Source organism: Cynocephalus volans, chromosome 1 (assembly GCF_027409185.1).
Source record: "Cynocephalus volans isolate mCynVol1 chromosome 1, mCynVol1.pri, whole genome shotgun sequence".
NCBI lineage: Eukaryota > Metazoa > Chordata > Mammalia > Dermoptera > Cynocephalidae > Cynocephalus > Cynocephalus volans.
The window spans coordinates 113,412,640-113,431,946 of NC_084460.1; the positions used below are offsets into that span (position 1 = coordinate 113,412,640).

The following is a 19,307-nucleotide window of genomic DNA, read 5'->3' on the forward strand; positions in this document are numbered from 1 at the left end:
CACACATGTAAGGTTTTATCAATTATTGGTACTTTAAGATAATGAGTAAATGAGTTTCATCACTTGCTTTCCTAAGAGGTAGTTTTGATCATAATCATAAGAAAAACAACGGATTTCTAGCCTGGTGTTTTTCACTCTTCCACCTTTGTGAGGAACGCAGCCACTTAAGCTTGCATCGTGCTTTACAGTTGACAAAATACCTTCATAACTTATCATTTAGTCAGTCATTGTTGTACGTCACCTTTTCATAAATGAGGAAAATTAAGTAATGTCTTCTGGCATACCAGGAGCTTGGGTTGAGAAAAATGGGGCATTCTAGTGGGTGGAGCTGCTCAAATACTTGATAGATGGCCCAGAGGCATCGCAGCTCTTTCCCAGGAACACATAATGAGTCAGGTCCTATCCTAAGCCACCTCCTCTTCTAGGCATGGCAATCTTCAAATAAATAATTAGAAAACATGCCAAGGTTGTTTTTTGTTTTATTAAAAAACAATTTTTTTGAAAAAGAATAATGCTTTATACAAATTCCCATTACAAAACCCCAAAATATCTGTTAGTCTGTTTCTAGATGTGGTAGCAGAGTATAAAACTATCAAAATTAGATAAGTTCTGGGGTAACAAATTCTGTTGCTCATTTTGGATTATAGATTTCTTTTGTAGAACAACAGGTATCCACATACTTTTACTCTTACATCATTAGAATCTATGTATGTGGCAAAATTCTCGTTGAATCATAACTTCTAGAAGCATAGACTTCCAGATCTGGAAAACACACTCAAGTTTACTAGGCCCAAATCCTCATACAGCACAGTCCTTTGGATAATTTCATATGTGGTTTCACCATGAGGTACCATTCCCAAACTAACTATCCTTGTGGTCTTGGCTGCCTGTAAAAGCAAGAGCTCTGAGGGCATCCCTTAACAGACAGTACCTCTTATACCCTTACAAGATTATTATAATTAAAAAAAATAAATCCCATACTGTTGGTTTTGCTAATTCTTAGGCTTTTGTTTCCCCCCTTACATCTGCTTTGCCACAGAAAGCATCAGGCCATACTGACTGAAGAAACTAAGACTTATTAGAATTCCTTTCATTAAGTGAGTTGAATTCCACTTTAATGTCTCATCACTTGAGAGACTGATTAAGGCAAGAAACCCATTTCTTAAAATTTCTCTTTTCAGTTGCTTAAAAAGTAACCCCCAAAACTACACACTTAAATTCCATAATTCTTTCCCCTAGTAGAGCACTTTTCACCTTACAGAACCTCATTTACAAGTATTCCATCTCACTGGATCCCCACAACATCCCAGCGAGGTAGGCAGGTCAGGAAATACACACCCCTTTTTACAGATGAAGCAATAAATCTAGGGCAGCCAAGTGCCTTGCCCAAACTCAGACAGTAATCGATAGCACCAGGACTCAAATGCAGGTCTCCAGACATCAAAGCCAACACCCTTGCCATTATACCATCTAGCTCAAGTGAAGTAGCATTTTGTACAGACTTTAAAAGTAAGAGCAGTTGTTAAAATGTGAAAGAGCACCAACAACCTGCTAGGCACAGCTGGAGAAAAGGAAACAAATCAGTGGAGAGAGGAAGATACTGGCAGATGTGAAGTTGTGTGTGTAGGTTTTGTTCAGTGACTTCTAAACAGCCCATTCAGCAAATAAAAATACTACTTAGGCATATTTCATGTTCAAAGAATGAGAATGATATCCACTAATTAATACTCACACTACCTCTACCAACTGGTTAAGTATCATTATCTCAATTTCACAGATGGGAAAAGAGGTAGAAAGATTAAGTGACTTGCTTACAACTACAGAGAGAATGTTTGTCACCAGATTATTATTCCAGAAAGTGTAGCACTTTGTTCAGGCAAACAGACCACACCTCTTTGGGAAGAGGTAAACTGTATGATAATCACATATGGGAAAACAGATAGTTGAAGAGGGAGAAAGAAAAAGGTAGTTTGAGGAGAAATACAGCTGTGAATGAGTTGCTTAAAAAATTCAATCTATAAAAGTGTGTTACAACACCTGGGTGAGCAGCACGCAGCTACTCAAAGGGACAAATATTTTCAAAGCAAACAAGAGTGCTATAGGTCAGAGTACAGGGACTGTGTGGGAAGATCAACAGGAGTATATCATTTTGGCCATGCAAAAATCTGCTCCCAAAACTCTGATGTGCAAAGATTCTTATTGGCTTTAGGAATTCAAATGTAGACGATGAAATGTGTTATATTCAGGACTTAGAGACCAACCTAATAAAAAACAAATAAGGACCTAACGAAGAAGCAGGTACTATAAGATTATGCTTAAAAAATAAAATAAGTATATGAAGAGGCTCACGTGAAGAACTGGAAGAATACAGATTTGATAAAAGTAGGTTAGGTCTTATGGCAAAGACATTTAAAGCTGATGAAGGAAGGTAAATGGTATTTGACCTATTTATATGTATATATATATAAAGAAGAAAAATATACAAATGGATTTAATATTTTTCTATTTTAGAGATATTTTAAGTGCACTTGCCAACATAATGAAAATATGAGTATTTTACTGTCTACGTTTTTAATAGAAAAACATGAATATATACATATCTATATATACTTAAGGAGTACCCCCACCCTTTGAGTGTGATTACTCAGTGGGAAGCAGTAATACAAATGGAAGGGCTTCCCTCTTGTATTGAGGAAAAGAGATAAAATACAACTAAGCCATTTCTAGCAATAGGTATTTAAAAAAATATGGGTTTCTTGGTTTGTTTCTTTTCTTTTTTTTTTTTTTTGGTAATGCCATAGTTCAGATTATAATAGTTGAAAGTCTAAAGTCCTATTGTCAATGATAGTATTTCAATGTCCTTTTTCTGTTTGTTCCAGCAGGATCCTCTCCATCTGCCTCTGTATCACACGTAGTCTTTCCCACTGGAAGGTGTAGGTTTTGGATAGGGCCGTGGTGTTGGGTAAGAGGTTGTTTTTCGGGGACAGGAACAGCAAAGTAGGCCACCTCCCAGAAGGCACAGAGAAGCAGCAGCCCAGCCAGTGAAGAGAGCCTGACCAAACTCATACCTAGAAAGAAGAGATAATGCTATCTGTGAATCAATAAATCAATGACAAATTTTCAAATGTAATGAAAGAAGAAAATCAAGATCGTGCTCATTCTATTTTTTTTTCATTAAAAATAACCTGCCACGAGCCCTTGGGAAAGTACTTTAAGGTTCATAAATGTTTACATTGCTATTGTTGACAAGTTGCCATAGTAGATCAGGCAATATGACTGAGATACCAGGTTAATTACACAAATATTTCCAAAGACTTTTCCATGTATAGAAGACTTGTATAGCATGCTTACATATTTTAGAAGTGATGTTTGGATCATGGCTCCTAGGCTAAAGTTTAACAAGTTATGCCATTACAAGTAGCAATCATATTCTACAAAGAAACTGCTAGGGTGCGATTGAGATTATCAGGGTTTTGAATAGTTTATCCTAGGCAACTATATAAACTGACATTCAAATTTTATGGTTTTGTAGAAAAGACTTTGGAGCAAGCCACGAACCATTTTGGATTAAGCTGACCCAGGTGGACATATTAAGCCAACACTCTTGGGATGAGATAGCTGTGACTGACTATGGACAACAGGGTAGAGAAGGGCTGGATCTAGAATTTGCAAGGCCTGGGTTTGAATCATGATGCAAACTGTCAACTGCTGCAATTCTGGGGTAGTAACTTCACCTCTCAACCTCAGTTTCTTCTTTTCTTAAAGCAGGATAGTCCCACCTGCCTCACCCGACTGCTTTCAGGATCATGTATGATAATGTAGATAACAAATGCATAGTGCCTAGCAATTTATAAAATGCTTCATGTGCATTACTGCTATTATCACCCTGGTAAAATTTTAGCCTATTGACCTCCAGCAGTTTCTGTCCCTACATCATAAATCTTATGGGATAAGCTCCAAGATAATCATTGCAGTATGTGCTCTTCTGCATGTGGGTGATACAAAAAGCAGTGCACCTTATCTATCCAAACACTGAGATTTTTCATCCATTCATCCTAGCTCTTAGAAAATAATTACATCTTAATATCCTGACTCTGAATATAGTTATTAGGCTTTAAAGATGTGGAGACAGTGAGACGAAGAGCCTTGTTCCTGATCAAAGAGTGTTGTTAAGTGAGAACCAAGAGTTGGCTCTTCAACTTACACAACTTGCAACATTAAGAAAGATGACCTTTGTAAAGTCAATTTTATAGCTGTGACGGAACATAAAATTTCAAAGTGGTATCTCAATGTACTAAAAAGCTCAGCATAGCTTTACATGTATAAATGAACCGTTGGGAGTAAAGTTAACTCCTGCAATAGGGCTATATATTTTTTTTAATAAATAATAAACTGTGTAATTTCAAATAAACATCAGAATACACTTCAAGAAGAAAATTTCAAAATTTCAAATATATTGACATCTTTATTAATACTTGGGGAAAGGTCCAGCATACAGTTGTAAAGTATAGAGGTTGAACCTTTCCTACTTTGAAGTGCATTTTGTCATTTTCTAACAGGCTGTTAGAACAATTATGAAACTCATTTTAACATGAGTCACAGGTCATTTAAATTGTTTGCAAGTTTGACGTAAAATTCCATAAAATTCTTAAAAGCAAATCTAGGAAACTACAGTACAAGCAGGACTTAACAGCACATAAAAAGAGTATTTTCTCATAGAACAAACTATTTTATGTGTGAATAGCATTACCTGGCATTGACTGGGGTCATGGGGTCATAGAATTCTTGAACGATTCTATTGCCATACCATGCTGTGGCAACTAAAATAGCCAGACCTACAGAAATTCAAAACAAAAGTCCATTAATCAGTATGGAACACTGAGTACAAATATACAGCCCATTAAACCTAAATGTATTTTACAAGAGTTAAATCTCATCAGTAATGTTGACATTTTTATTTTAGTATTAGGGAGATTAGAAGTTCAGATATGATTTGTTTCAAGTATTCTGTCAAGACACAAAAATATCAGGTTGGAGTTAGGCAAAATTTATGCTCTTCATGACATCTTATTCACTATATTTCAAGGTCACTGGCACAAATAATGCTTTTTTGGAAACAATTAAGCAGGTTCATGTTCAAGATCTCCTTCAAAGATGCTTTTATACATTAGTGTACTAAACTACTTTTGATAAAACCATTGTCCTTATTAGCATAGAGCTGCTTGCAAAAGGAAAGATGAATGCCTTTCCATGTTCTTCTTGCCCAAACTCAAAATCTACATTTCTGCAGGATCAACAGGAAAACAAGCAGATAGATATCAGGGAGAACAATACCTGTCTTAGAATGGATGAGAACACCCAAATTTCTGTTGCCCTACTAGCCAAGGCAATACCTGACATTGCTGAGGGTGCTACATCAGATCAGTTTATGTGACACTATCTCAATTTTCCATAGCATTTTATATTCAGTAATACCAGAGAAACCACTTAGTCAAAATCCATCATTTATAAAAAACATAAAATACCTCATTTTTATATAAGTATAAAATATCTCAATTTTCCTTATCCAATCAAACTAAATAATTTCTTTTTATAGTAATTTTAAGAATACATCAATATAAACAGATTAAATATTCCTATGCTACTCCCTTCCCCTCCAAAAAAGTGGTCCCATCTATTTGCCTCTAATACTTGACAGAAAACACTATTGCTTTTGGCTGCTCAAATAGACCACGTCAATGCTCTTGAACATGTGACCCTCTCTCCCAAGGAAAGCCCTGAAACTGAAGTGGGAGTGATGCAGTCACTTATGGGAGTTACAAGGAGGCAAGCAAAAGAGGAGTGCTTTGTGATAAGTTTATTCACAGCCTTTGATGTAAGATTAAATTGTTGGGAATAAAACACCACCCATGCCTTTTCAAACAAGAGCCAATTTGTGTCTCGATAAACCAAACAACTGGCCATTTTAACTAACCACAACTTTAGCAAAGCCACAGACACTCTCTCTCCATTATCATTTAAATCCACATGTTAAACCCACATGTTATGCTCCTACAAGTCTTCTGTCAAAAGAAAAGAAAAGGAAGTTTAATTCTAGTTTTTCCTAGCAGTAAGTTTATATCAATGGTACTATTTTCAAAAACAATAAACTACTATACAATAGATAGAATGTAGTATATGTATATATAACAATAGGCCACTATATATACTACATGTAGTGTATATGTAGTTATATATAGATATTATATATAGTTAATAGTATATAGATATATATAGATAGTATATGTAGTATATATCTAGATAGCATATACAGATAGACATATAGATAGATTTACAGGTAGCATATAGTATATATGAGGGTACTTCAGAAAGTTTGATTGTCTTTTAATTCTATTTTCCATGAACTTTTTGAAGAACTCTCATATAGATATAAAGTATATACATAATATGTATAGAAATATAATGTATCTACATTTATAACTATAGATACATTATATATTTATGGTATATCATAGCTAAAATAAGCCTTATTATAAAGCTTCGAAATAGTATGGTCCATGTCCTCTGGCTCTCATTTTCTCCAAAGACTCATAATTTATCAATCAACACTTAAATAAAGTAACAAATGCATATTTATTTTCCATGAAAAATATAATCTCATTATTTTATCAAGGATTTTTCAAGGCGTTTCTACACTGTTTTCTTTCCTAACTCATTTGACCTAAGTTTCTACCATTACAATGTTTCACCTCCACTCTGTTTGGCTTTTGTGTACATTGATCTACGGGTATATCCTGTTTATTCTGGAATTAGATTTTCCTATGTGGAATGTTGTCCTCATTTTTCTCCAATAATTCCAACCCCATTCACCCCTCCTGTACCTGTACGATTTACATATTCTTTCTGTTTTCTCTCACTCTCCCCATCTTTTTCACATAGTATCTTTGGAGACACCACAGACATTTCCTGAATTACATTAAATTGTTCCTCAGTGTTTGCTAGGTAGCCAAAATCTCTCTTCACCTGCAGAGATTGGTTCTAACAAACCATTTGGCACCTGAAACCACCTCACTGTGAGCATAGGTCTCAAATTTTCATTTGGTTCCTTTGTGAGAGCATGAAAGTCAACCTGACTTAAGGCCCATATTTGCACGAATGCAATATAATCTAAGGAAACTGAAAACTAGACCTCAAATCATATGAGGGACACAGGGTAGTAAGGTGAAAGGGGAGCAGGGCCTCTCTTACCTGCAATAAGAAATATCACACCCCCAGTGACAGCCATCCGCATCTTCTGCACCTCATCATCTTCCATGCACTTCATACACTTCATGCCAATGGTGGCCACAAAGATTGCTATCAGTCCCAGCAGGATACCAATGACCATCAAGGCGCGGGTTGCTTGCAAAGTACCTGGCAGAAAACATTTTAGAACATGTAAAAATTATGCCTAGATCAACAAAGGAAGAGTGGGAGAAAACCAAGTATATTTCAATGTTTTATGGAAGACAGAAAAGTGAACTAGGAGTCAGGAGACCCCACTTCTAGTGAGGTTTCTGCTGGTAACCAACACAGTACCTTCTCCAGAAAAACAAATGCCTGGGCTGGATAATGAATTCGAGGCCCTCCAGCTCTAACATTTTATGTTTTCAACATTAAATTCAAAATCAAGTGGAAAAATAATTAACGGTCTAGTTGGATAGGCTTAGCTGAACTGATACATATTTAATGCTAATTAATGGAGTATTTTAATTCTAAAATAGCAATCATAGGTAATATCTTTGATGTTAACTTTTGTAACTAAAACGGTTTACAATATATTTTTGGTATTGGTCACCTGCTTTATACCCCAATCATCAAGCTTCAAAACTGGGTGAATCTGGAATATAAAAAAAAATGAATTTTTCATAGATGATCATGGCTGGATAAGCAACATTTGTATCCCAGTGGTGGGATGGGGAGAGAAAGGATATGAAAACCACTTCTTAAAGCAAAAACATTTTGAGATGTTCCTTTAGAACGCAGTAGTAGATTCATATTCAGAGACATTACCTGTTTTTATAACTATTTACACTGCTATACTGTAAAATAGATATAACATTTCAATGTAGTTTTCTCAGGATTCTATTAATTTTCTAATTTCCTGTTATTGTCTTTAGTGTACTAAGTAATGATCAAATAGAGCCAGGTGTGAGAGATTATGCTAGTATATTTCTTAAATAATAAAAGCTTTACACCATCATTGTGGCATAAAGGTACAGACCAAAAAAATATTAGCTGAAACTACACTGGTTAGAAGATTTTGTTTCAATTCTAGACTTACTGCCTCCTTCAGTAGAGTAAAGATCACTATCTCATTGACAGTGTTAATATATGACAAATATTTTTGAATATATAAGTATAATTTACATTGTAACAAACTATATCATCTTGAGTAATCTACTTAGTATTCTTTGGGTCAATGTTTTCATTATGTAAAATGTGAATGATAATAACTCTATCCAGGGAGTTGGAACAATTGAGTCCTTCCTTGATAGTCTTCAAAAGTGGCTGAGATGATAAAAAGGTTTTATATCTCAATATCCAATTTAGACCTAGGCTCAGTCTTGGTATCTTCAGGGTTGTGAACTTAGGTTAACCAATCATAATGAAAACTAAAAAATTCTAAAATATCATTGAATTTTAATTTACTGATTTTTTTTTATCCTTGACATTATCAGACAATCTATGATAAAATCATACTAATTTCTTTCCAAGAAGTATCAAAGGTATTTTTTTACATTATTTTAGAATTATTTTGGAAGTCAAGATACCTTCTTACTTGATTTCATTAAAAAACAAAACAGAGAGACTCCCCATCTCCCCTTATATATCCACTCCTCATAAGCATGTGTGGGCACATATGCACACCCACCTACACACTAATTTCGAGATTCCAGGTTGGTAGCACATGTTTCATAGACCACAGGTTTACCAGGAACTGAAGCTGCTTACAAGATTAAAATAAAACTTTTTCCTTGGAATCACAAACCATACTGTGGTATGACTAGGAATGTACCAAGAACTCCATGTTCAAGGTGTGTCCTTCCTTCTAATTTACCAGCAGTTTTTGCAAAGACAGTCATTACTTAGAAGGAAAATAAAATAAAATAACTAAACTCTTACACATAACACAGATTTCAGATTTGGTCCTAAGATTCTACTCAGAAGGAAAACATTTCAGGCATAGAAATGCTGACAGAGGGCCGAGCCCGTGGCGCACTCGGGAGAGTGCGGCGCTGGGAGCACAGCGACGCTCCCTCCGCGGGTTCGGATCCTATATAGGAATGGCTGGTGCACTCACTGGCTGAGTGCCAGTCATGAAAAAGACCAAAAAAAAAAAAAAAAAGAAATGCTGAAAGAGGAGATAGTGAAAGTAACAAATATAATCATGTGCCCGGATGGCAGGGTGACCACACATCTCAGTTTGCTTGAGACTGTCCTGGTTTTAAACCTAAAAGTCCTGCATCCTGAGAAGTCCCTCAATCCTGGGAAAACTGGGAGAGCTAGTCACCCTACTGTAGGAGGTAGGATGTGGAAAGTAAAGGGAGGTTTAGTAAGGTGAGCAGAAGGCAAATACATCATGCAGAGCTTTGCAAGCTAGGGTAAAGGGTTTGGAGTTTATTCTAAGTGTAATCAGAACTGACTGGAGGGTCTTAAGGAAGAAGTGACATGATTTTTACTCTCAGCACATAGATTACAAAATTAAACTTTCTTCCTATGACAGCCCTTCAAATATACATAGCCTCTTACATCTCACAACCACCTCCACTTTATGTTCTCATAAATATTCTTCCAACCCTTTATTATTCACTTTTCATGCTTTATCTGATCTCTGTCCAAGTTTTCCACTGTGTTTGAGTTGTAGGTCCCCAAACTGGATCCAGCTTATATAATAATCATACTGATCTGTTCTTCAAGCAAAAACAGCTGGCCACTAGTCCAGCAGGTCTGAGCACTTGAATCACAGGGTATTCTTCATGAGGAGTCTACTGGGCATCACTCACATGAGTCAGGCTTAGATAAAACCACTGGTCTCCCAGGCAAGGAGCACACATGTGTAAACTACTCCAGGGCTCTATATGCATCAACCTGGAATGATCTAATATTCACATTTTTAATCTCTAAGTTTTTTCCCCTTTAAGTTCTCCAAGAAAACCACATAACCACATTTGATTATGTCACAACTAATTTATCTCTTCTTTTACAAAGTTTCTAAGAGATAGGGGACAAATATTCTATGTTTGCTAGTAACTCTACAATATTTCTTTTTTTTTTTTTTTGGAATAATGTATTATTTGTATAATGCATAAAAAATAATGAAGAAAATAGAAAAAAATCCTTAGGAATAACATAAACCTCAGAGAGCAAGGGGATCATATTTCATTTTAAAATGTGGTAATGTAGTAGTGTAAGAATGTTGTTTTGCAAAGCAGTATTTTTTGTTTACATCCTGCCATCTATTGACTCACAAAATTTCTTTGTATTTTGCAATATTAGGTTGGCATCAAACACAAAATCTCACCTTGCTTCACTGGAGACATTTGGATAAATTTTTAACTCTAGTGATATGTGGGGAAATGTAGAAATAATAGACACATGCACATAACAAAAAAGGCTGAGAATCATAACAGCATGAAAATTCATAAGTCAGGCATATATAATGATGACTTGTAATTACAAGTCAAAGTAAGCAACTATTGTGTTACAAGTCATGAGGGTTTTATGTGCAGATCAAATCTAAATTGCACGGTTTTAAGTTGGAACTAGATGAATCCTTTCAAATTAGGGTCTTATAGAAGCCTTTTAAGTTAGAGATCTAAAATATATAATTGTGAGCTCCTGGATGACTAGAGCCAGATATTTATTCATCTTTCCATCCAAAACACTAAGCACAGTACCTGGCAAGTCACCACGGATTATTCAATCTATGTTCAACTAATTTAAATTAGAACACATCTTTATCTTTTAAAACTCATTTTAACAAGATATGTAAAAACACTTACTCTTGTGTTTAGCTTAATCTTTGAAATAATACTGAGAAACACCTCTTTAGAGAGCCTGGGAATGTTAAAATCTTGCTTCATAAAGCCAGGCTTGATTTAGGTCATTAAAAATCAGAAACTCATGCAGAGAGGAAAAAATTGTACTTTTTTGCTTAATTTGATCTATTTTCAAAATTATGCATCTAATGTGCTCCCAATGACATGCAGCAGGGCAGAGAAGTTGAAAGTGATGTTTGAAAGCTATAAAATAAAATTGTGGACCAGAGAGACATAGTATATAGCCTTGTAGTATTAACTACGAGCTGGCCTGACGGGATCAAATCTAGGAGTAAATGTATTCCTTTCCCGGCCTCTTAAATTTGCAGATGCCTCTACAATATTATGATCGCTGACTAAAGTTGTCTGTGGAGAATCTGGTTAGCAAACATTCAAAAAGTTGCACTATTGTTTCTCATCATTATTCAGCAGTAAACGAAGAAGGCAGTCTTTTAATTATATTTAGCTAAACCGATAATCTTGAGATTAAAGACCCCCTAAGGAGTTCTCACCACTTTCAACCTGAAAGTATAATTATACATAAAAAAAAAAAAAATACTTACAAAGATCTCTACTTCTAAGACAAGAAATTATTCAGAAGTTACTGATGTACTACAGTTAGGTCAAATCAACATAAGCGTAGAAAGACAAGCACAGACAGAAGTGTGAATTTTTTTTTTTCTAAAGCCTTAAAGTCTTGCTACACAAGCATCAGAATCTCCCATAAATATCTGATATTTATTTATGCTATTTACTAGCCATATTACCAAATTATCACCTTATGTATTATATATCATAACCAAAGTAGATCTCAATTCTATACCCACCTTCACATATTCCCTCTTTGAATAAGCAGTTGCTTAATAAATATTAGGTGAATGAATGAACTAATCATTGGGTGACTAGAACGAAACTGCTCTCTTCTCTCCTGTAATTAAAAGAGCTCATCACCAACTGTCACAGAACTATACTCCCATGGCTTTTTCACTTCTTAAATCTTTCACTTTTACTGGAGTTCAAAGTCTCTCAAGAGTCCTCATTGTTAGCATTTCCATTTTATTGCTGCATTAGCTGGTGGCCACTGGATGTGACCTCAGAACATAAGCACAGTCAGTAATTGAAGTGGTCTGGGAAGAGGCAGGACTTACCACTTTTCAGAATGTCCTGAGAAGTTTTGCTACCTTTCTTTTTGTTTGTTTCTTAGAGAAACTGCCTCCTGATTAAGTTTGTGCTTCTGTATTACCTCCATGACACTTACTCAACACTCCAATCAAGGAAACCTAAGCCATGCCCCTTGCCTTTTTCAGCTTCAGTGACTGAAGTTAGTAATAATGAAAGTTGGCATTGGAGGGAATCTTAGAAATCATCTTACGTGCGTCCCTAGAAGCAAGTACAGGGCCTGGCTCATGTTTGTTGAATGGATGAATGGATTATGCGTTCATCTCCCCATTCCTCCCACTCTGCCCTGTTTCATCTGTGAGAAAACTACTTGAGCCCAGAGAAATCAAGTGGCTCACCATTACACACATGGCTACCTCGTGCAAAGCCAGGGTAAGAGTTGGGAATTTCTGATCTCAAGCCTGGATTTTTGTTTCAACTTCCATCATTCCAAAAGTCAGAACTAATTCTTGAAATGGGTCTGAACATCAGTGGCCCTTTGACTGCCCTTGGCTTAGCAGGCATAAAGCAGTCTGGAGAAAAATACATGGGTGCCCCCCTCTCTGTCTATGCTTCAAAGACTATTCAAGTCAGTGATTTTTTTTCTCTCTGATTGAGCCTGACATCATGGTGAGAGTGCTGGGAAACCTTCCGACAACCAATACTCATTAAGCACACCTACGCACATGTGGATTCATGCAGAGCAGGTTAAACAGGCTAGAGGAGCTTATAAACAAATTACAGAATCTCAGGGTTAGATGAGACTTGGAGAGAGAGTCTAGCCTAACCTCCCATTTGTCTGGTGCTTGGATCTTCCCTATAACATTCCTACAAAATGCTTACTTATTCTCTGCTTGCACCCCTCCCACTGTGCAGCCTCCCGGGGCAGCCCAAACTTTGGATAGCTCTAGCTATTAAAGTCAAACAAGAAGAAGCAATTAGCTAAGCATATAAAATAGGTACTAGCTTTCTGAAAGTTCAAGAATTGATCAAAACAAGGCAAGATGTATACGTTAATCAAGAAAAATCTGCTGCAACTGTGACTTTTGCCATTCTGGCACTTTCTTTTATATATGCCAGCTTTCACCTGCAAGAATCATCAAATGTCTATAAACATCACATACCTTGGATAGAATGGAAATTGTCTCAGCCATTATAAAACCACAATGCACAGTGTAATATTTGTTTCTCCAGTGAGTTTCTCAGCTACATTTTTATAAAGCGCTTGACAAGAACTATGTAAAAGAAGCCCTGGTGTATCCCACTTCTTATATTGTATACAGTGTATACTGTATACAGTGTAAGCACATGTATCCCTTTAGATACTTTGTAAAGGTCATGGTGCTTTTTACAGCTGACATTAGTTAATGCAGGAGAACATGGGATTTTAATATGTCGAATGCAAAACCTTGATAACTCCCTGCATCTGGACTCCAAGATGCCAAGTGGGCTCTCTAGCAAAGAGAGCAAGGTACAATTTCAGAAAACCTGCAGCCAAGCTTTTCAAAACCTTAAAGCACTTTATGAAAGATAACCTCTTATGAGAAACACTACTTATGTACAGACAGATAATCCTTCTCATCTCTAGATGTCACAGAACTATACCAAAACCAGGTAATGAATCACCACCCCAGATCTCTACTAAGCACCACTGCTCAAGTAGAGAAATGGAGACAGGTTTCTTGGGCTCCATTCAAGGACATCCTGTGAGTCACTGGCAGGTTGGGAGAGACTGCTTGTGAGTCAAGGGTCCCTCTTCTGGGTCCCTCTTCTGGGAATTGGTTTTGAGAGAAAGGTCTCAGCCCTACCTTGGATAAACTATGGCCTTAACCAAAACAAAAAGAGGAATCTGATTTGAAGTTTGGAAAGAAATCTCCAAAATGTGTGTGACAGTATGTGTGTGTGTCTGGGGTTGGGGGGCGGGCAGAGTTATTAATTGGTTCTACCACAATTTAAAAAACTTTAATAACTATATTAGGAATAAATGAAAATAAAACATTTTAACATATTACCACATGTAAGAATGATCTGTTTGAGTGTTTACAACACGGATCAATCTGATTACATTTGGCCATTTAAGAAAGTTAAAAGTAAACCTACTTAAAGATGTTGAAAATGTGAAAATGAACTATTTTGATCAAAGGAATAACATTGACAAGAGGCCTCCCCGGAACTGCCCTTAGAACCCTCTCCATCTGCCAATTCCTCATCTGCCAATTCCTCAACATAGTGCCTAAAATGCCTGACACAGTGTTCTTAAACATATTTATCTTACCATAGGAATAGTCAATGATTATTTCCCAATTGTTCACTTTGAAAACATAAATATAACTCAGGACGGAAACAAACAACACATAATCACTGAACTTACAGATTAGTTTTGGTATATAGGAATCCTAATATGATAACCTTGAAAAGTTGAAATGACAACACTCAAAACCACCAAGCACATTGACTAACCAAATCCCACAGGTGTTCAAAGAGTTAAACAGATTCGGACCAGGTTTAATAACTCTAAACCCTATGGCTTTTGACATGCACTATTAAAAGTCATTGCTCACTCGGAGGTGGACAGAGCAAGTGCAGTAAACTGGAGCCGTGTGGACAGTGACCATCTCGGCACACAGGGCAGCTGGTGGGTAGTCTTGTTTATCTAGGCAAAGACTAAGGAAGCTTTTCTTCAAGTTGTTTAAAGGGCTAGAAGACACACAGTACCTGGCCACTAATGGGATTTCTCAAGGAAGAAACTCCAGCCATGAATCATTATTACCAAAGTGTGAGGGAATTTAATGACTTCTTGACAAGGCACTCAAAACTTTTTATTTTAAAAAAGGGGGGAAGCCATCCTATCCTTCTCCTTACCACCCTTAGAAATATCTCTGTCTACATAATCCTTTTCAACTTGACAAGTGAGAAGCAAACATCCATCACACAGAAATTCCTTCCCGGAGGACAGAGACTTGGAGAAGTCCCCCGATTCTCACTCTCTCTCTCAGCCCCCAGCTTCCCGGCTGTGTCGGTCTGGCTGCGTTTTCCTCCAGCGCCTTCACTCTTCCCTTCCTATTCTGTTAGGGAGGTTATTTAGAACCTTTCTTTCTTGTCATCCTTTTTCCACCTGCCACCAATGTTCTCTTTCCAAAATAACACTATATAATTTGCCTCTTCTGAAGACCCCAGGCTTGAAAGCTAAAGCTTTGGAGGAATCTCAAGAGGCTTCTTCAAGGAGTCTTGGAAGGGACCTCCCTTCACTTACTGGATCTTGAAAATCAAAAGAATCAAAGGATTCAACCTCAAACCTGAGTAGAAGACACTGAGATGGAACATATCATGTAGGAATGTGACTTTTACTAGGAAAAGTCATAGTAAAAATTTAAAAAGAAAAACGCAACAACAAAACTTCCTTATCTAATACTCTGGAATTATCTTAATCTTGCACACTTGAGAAGCTACCAGGCTCCAAACTTTTCAAGACATCCCATTTTCTTGTCCAAACCCTACCAATACTCAATTTACATAGAATCTTAAAATGTACAGAGAGGCTTAAGAGCTCAAGTTCAAGTTTGGCCTTCAGTCTCTCAATCTCCACCCACCTTCATCGGAATTTAAAATGGAACCACACCTAGAAGGGGAGGAAAGTGTCACCCAGAGAGTTAGAGGCGAAACTAGAGCTTAAGCCTGGGCCTCCCTTTTCCCATTCCTGGATTCCCCCACTTCCTCAGGACAGAGCACATGATCAGAAGATTTGATCAACTTCAGACTGGTAACCATGCAGTCGCACGACAGAAGGAGCCGAGAGCTCCATTCCACCACGGAGCCCATGGGGGACTGGGGCCACTGGGCAGTGGCTGTGGGTTCTGGGATGCACTCACTGCTCAGATTCAGCAAGGAGTCGAAGACTTTGCACTGGATCTGCCCGGTGCTCTGCGACACGCACGACATCCACAGCCCCTCGTAGATGGCCTGTGCAGTCACGATATTGTCGCCGGCGTAGGAGTAAATCTTCCATTGGGGCATGGCAGTGCTCACGATGGAACCGATCCAGCCTAGGAAGGCCAGGATGAAGCCCAGCAACTGCAGCCCTGCGTTGGCCATGGCTCGCTCGGGCTCCCGCGCTGGTTGAGAGGCGGCAGGTGCAGACGGCGGAGAGGTTGCAGGTGCGCCCCTGGGGCTCCTGAAGGCGGCGGGACCACGCCCGGGAAGTTCTTGCGGGGAGCCCTGCTGGCCGCGTCGCCGCTGGAGAGGCTGTGGGTCCGGGTCCGAGTCCGGGTCGGCGCTGGAGTGGAACGCTTGACGCTGCCGCTGCTCCCCGGCTGAAGGACTGAGACACGACCCGCCCGGCGCCGCAATTTAAAGCAGCTCCGCCCCGGGCCCCAGCCCCGGCGGCCACGCAGCGCCCCCTGGCGGTTTCAGGGCGGCTCACGGGGAGGGCGACAGGGAGCGCGCGAGTCCGCGCAGGCCACCGCGGCGCCCCGGGGGGGATGTCCCCGCCCGCGATGTGGGGACACCGAGGAGTATGTCCGTGCTCTCTCCCTCCCATTTCCCTCCTCGCTCTTGTCAGGCTTCGCAGGCTTTTCATTGATTCATTTCACAGTTATTCAAAAATTACTATGTATGTGTAAACACTCTAGTGTTTTAAATCCATAAAGGTGAAAACTGGAGCCCTGGAGAGCTCGTTTTATTTATTAAAAAGCCTTTTCTGTTCACCTCGCTCCTCCTCCCCTCCCTCGTACACTTCTCTCTCCTTGGTTCAGCTTCCTCCCCCTTCTCCCCTCCCTCTGTCCCTTTCTTCTCTTCAGGGTCTTTCTGTCAGGCGTCTCTGCAAGGCTCTCAGAGATCTCTGCTCTTCGTAGATTAGGAAACTGAGACCCAGAGAGGAAATACGGTTTTCATAAAATCGCACAGCAAGTGAGTATCCTGTATGGTACTTGGTTCCCAGCCTAATCTGCTTTCCATTTTATCTCAAGTTGACCGAAATGTAGGAGGGTACTTCAACAAGTTCATGGAAAAATGGAATTAAAAGATAATGCAAGGGCCAACCCCGTGACGCACTCGGGAGCATGCTGCGCTGGGAGCGCAGCAGTTCTCCCGCCGCGGGTTCGGATCCTACATAAGGATGGCCGGTGCGCTCACTGGCTGAGCGCGGTGCGGCTGGTCACAAAAAGCCAAAAAAAAAAAAAAAAAAAAAAAAGATAATGCAAATCTTCACATGAAGTCTTTGAAGACCCGCTCGTACGTATGTCCTTTGGTCTATGATTATCCTTATGAAAATGTAGCCGACCCCTCCCCCCCCTCCCCCCACATGCAGCACACACACCAACCTCTGCCCCACAGCAGTTTGTCTTAGAGCAACAATTCCATATCAGAGGGACATGGTCAGTGTCCCCACTCCCCCTCAAGGGTGTTTCATTAATGAATTATCAAATGTTACTCATCAAAGGTGAGGGCATCTAAACAGTCTTTCCCCAGTAGAAAGGACTGGGCTGGAATTTAGGAAGTCTGGGTTCTGGCTCTGGCTTTTGCAGTAACTGGCTATGCCACCCCCTCAGGTGTTGGTCTAGTTGAGCCATGGGTCTCTGAAGCTTCCTTCTTTGTAGTTACTTAGAAGTAGTGTTGTGGTTGGGAATAATTACAATGTTTTTCCAACTGCTTTTTGTGTGTGGTGTGAGTGTAATGGGAGGAGAAGCTTCTATGGTTTTAGTAAAAACAGAAGAATTTTGGAGGCAGAAATAAACATATTAAGGAGAGAACAAGATACGCCCATATACACTGTGGGAACTGCCAGTTTGTGACAAGGAAGGAATGGTAAAAACGTTCACTATGAGAAAGAGAGAAATGACAAAAGCCCTGTCACCCTCACATCCACCTGGCTGTCTCCAGATACCCTGTGAAAAGATTTTAAGGCTAAAGGACTGGTCTGCACAGGGATTTGGGGACTAGTAATGAAGAGATTTAATTTCAGGCAAGCAAAATGAAAACAAGTGAGTGTTGTCTTTCTTCTATCGGCTTCCCCAGATCCCAGGAAGGCTCTAAAATAAGCTCTGTAGGGCAAGATGATATCCATGTTGTATCTGCAGAGTCTGGTCCTGCAGTCAGTATTACTTTCTAGGTCTAGGTGGATGTTCTGTGGGTGCCTGTCAGTGTGCATAAAGAGGTATCAATCACATCTGAATCATTTAGCCCCCAGATCAGAGGAGGTACTCAGAATGTGCTCTTGAACTAGACCAGTACCATGTGAATCATATAATCTTACCTGTTTTTTTGTTCTAGTCATTGCAGAATTAAAACTATTTTTAAAAGGTAAGCTTTGAGTTCAGTGAATATACTTGTACATTGGCCTCTTTAATCTGCATTAAGACCTGTTTCTATCAACCTGCATTTGGCAGGGAATCGGAGAAATGAATTCTGTGGTCAATACACACCCCCCTTTTTTAATCCCAGGTCTGTGTGAGGCTGATTACTTCACTGCCCACAGTGGTGTTTGTGAGGCTGAGGTGAATGCTGTTGTTTCCCTATGATCCATGCCCTTCTCTGGCATCCTTAATCCTGTCTAGTTTGCTGTCCTTAGCCTCAGAGCAGAGGACAAGTGAGATAATGGCTCAGCATAAATCCATCCACTCAAAAGGAAAAACAACTTACAAACACTGACCTTTCATATATGAAGCATAAACAATTAAGAGAGTACTGCAACTAAGAAGGTTTTAGAAAGGCTGGCCATGGTGTGGTAAACGTCCTGGCCTGTTGAGTAGGAAGATATGCTATGTACCCTTTGAAAAATTCTTTCTCTGCCTCAGTTTCCCAATCAATAAAAGTTAGGGGTTGACTTTTAAAAGGTCACTCAAGTCTAAAGCTTTATGACTCTAAATAATAATAAGTGACACATGTTGGTAATATATTCTCACCAAGAGCTGAACTCGGAGTTTTATATGCTATCTTTTTGTGAAGGTGACAGAGACATAGAGAGGTCAAGTTGCTTACCCAGGGACATATTTAGTAAATGGCAGCTCTGGGATTCCAGGCTACAGAGTTTTATGCTAGAGCCCATGCCTTTAATCACTATCCTACAGTATT

At 38.8% G+C, this 19,307-nt stretch overlaps 1 protein-coding gene across 1 annotated transcript; it reads right to left on the reverse strand.

Moving 5' to 3' along the window:
- Positions 1-2,554: 2,554 nt before the first annotated feature.
- Positions 2,555-16,542, reverse strand: CLDN1 (claudin 1). The gene is made up of 4 exons (XM_063098041.1): positions 16,109-16,542; positions 7,249-7,413; positions 4,751-4,835; positions 2,555-3,068 (listed from the first exon to the last, which is right to left on the reverse strand). The coding sequence occupies exons 1-4, from the start codon at positions 16,329-16,331 to the stop codon at positions 2,906-2,908; spliced, it is 636 nt and encodes a 211-aa protein (XP_062954111.1). The 5' UTR covers positions 16,332-16,542; the 3' UTR covers positions 2,555-2,905.
- Between the last annotated feature and the right edge of the window lie 2,765 nt (positions 16,543-19,307).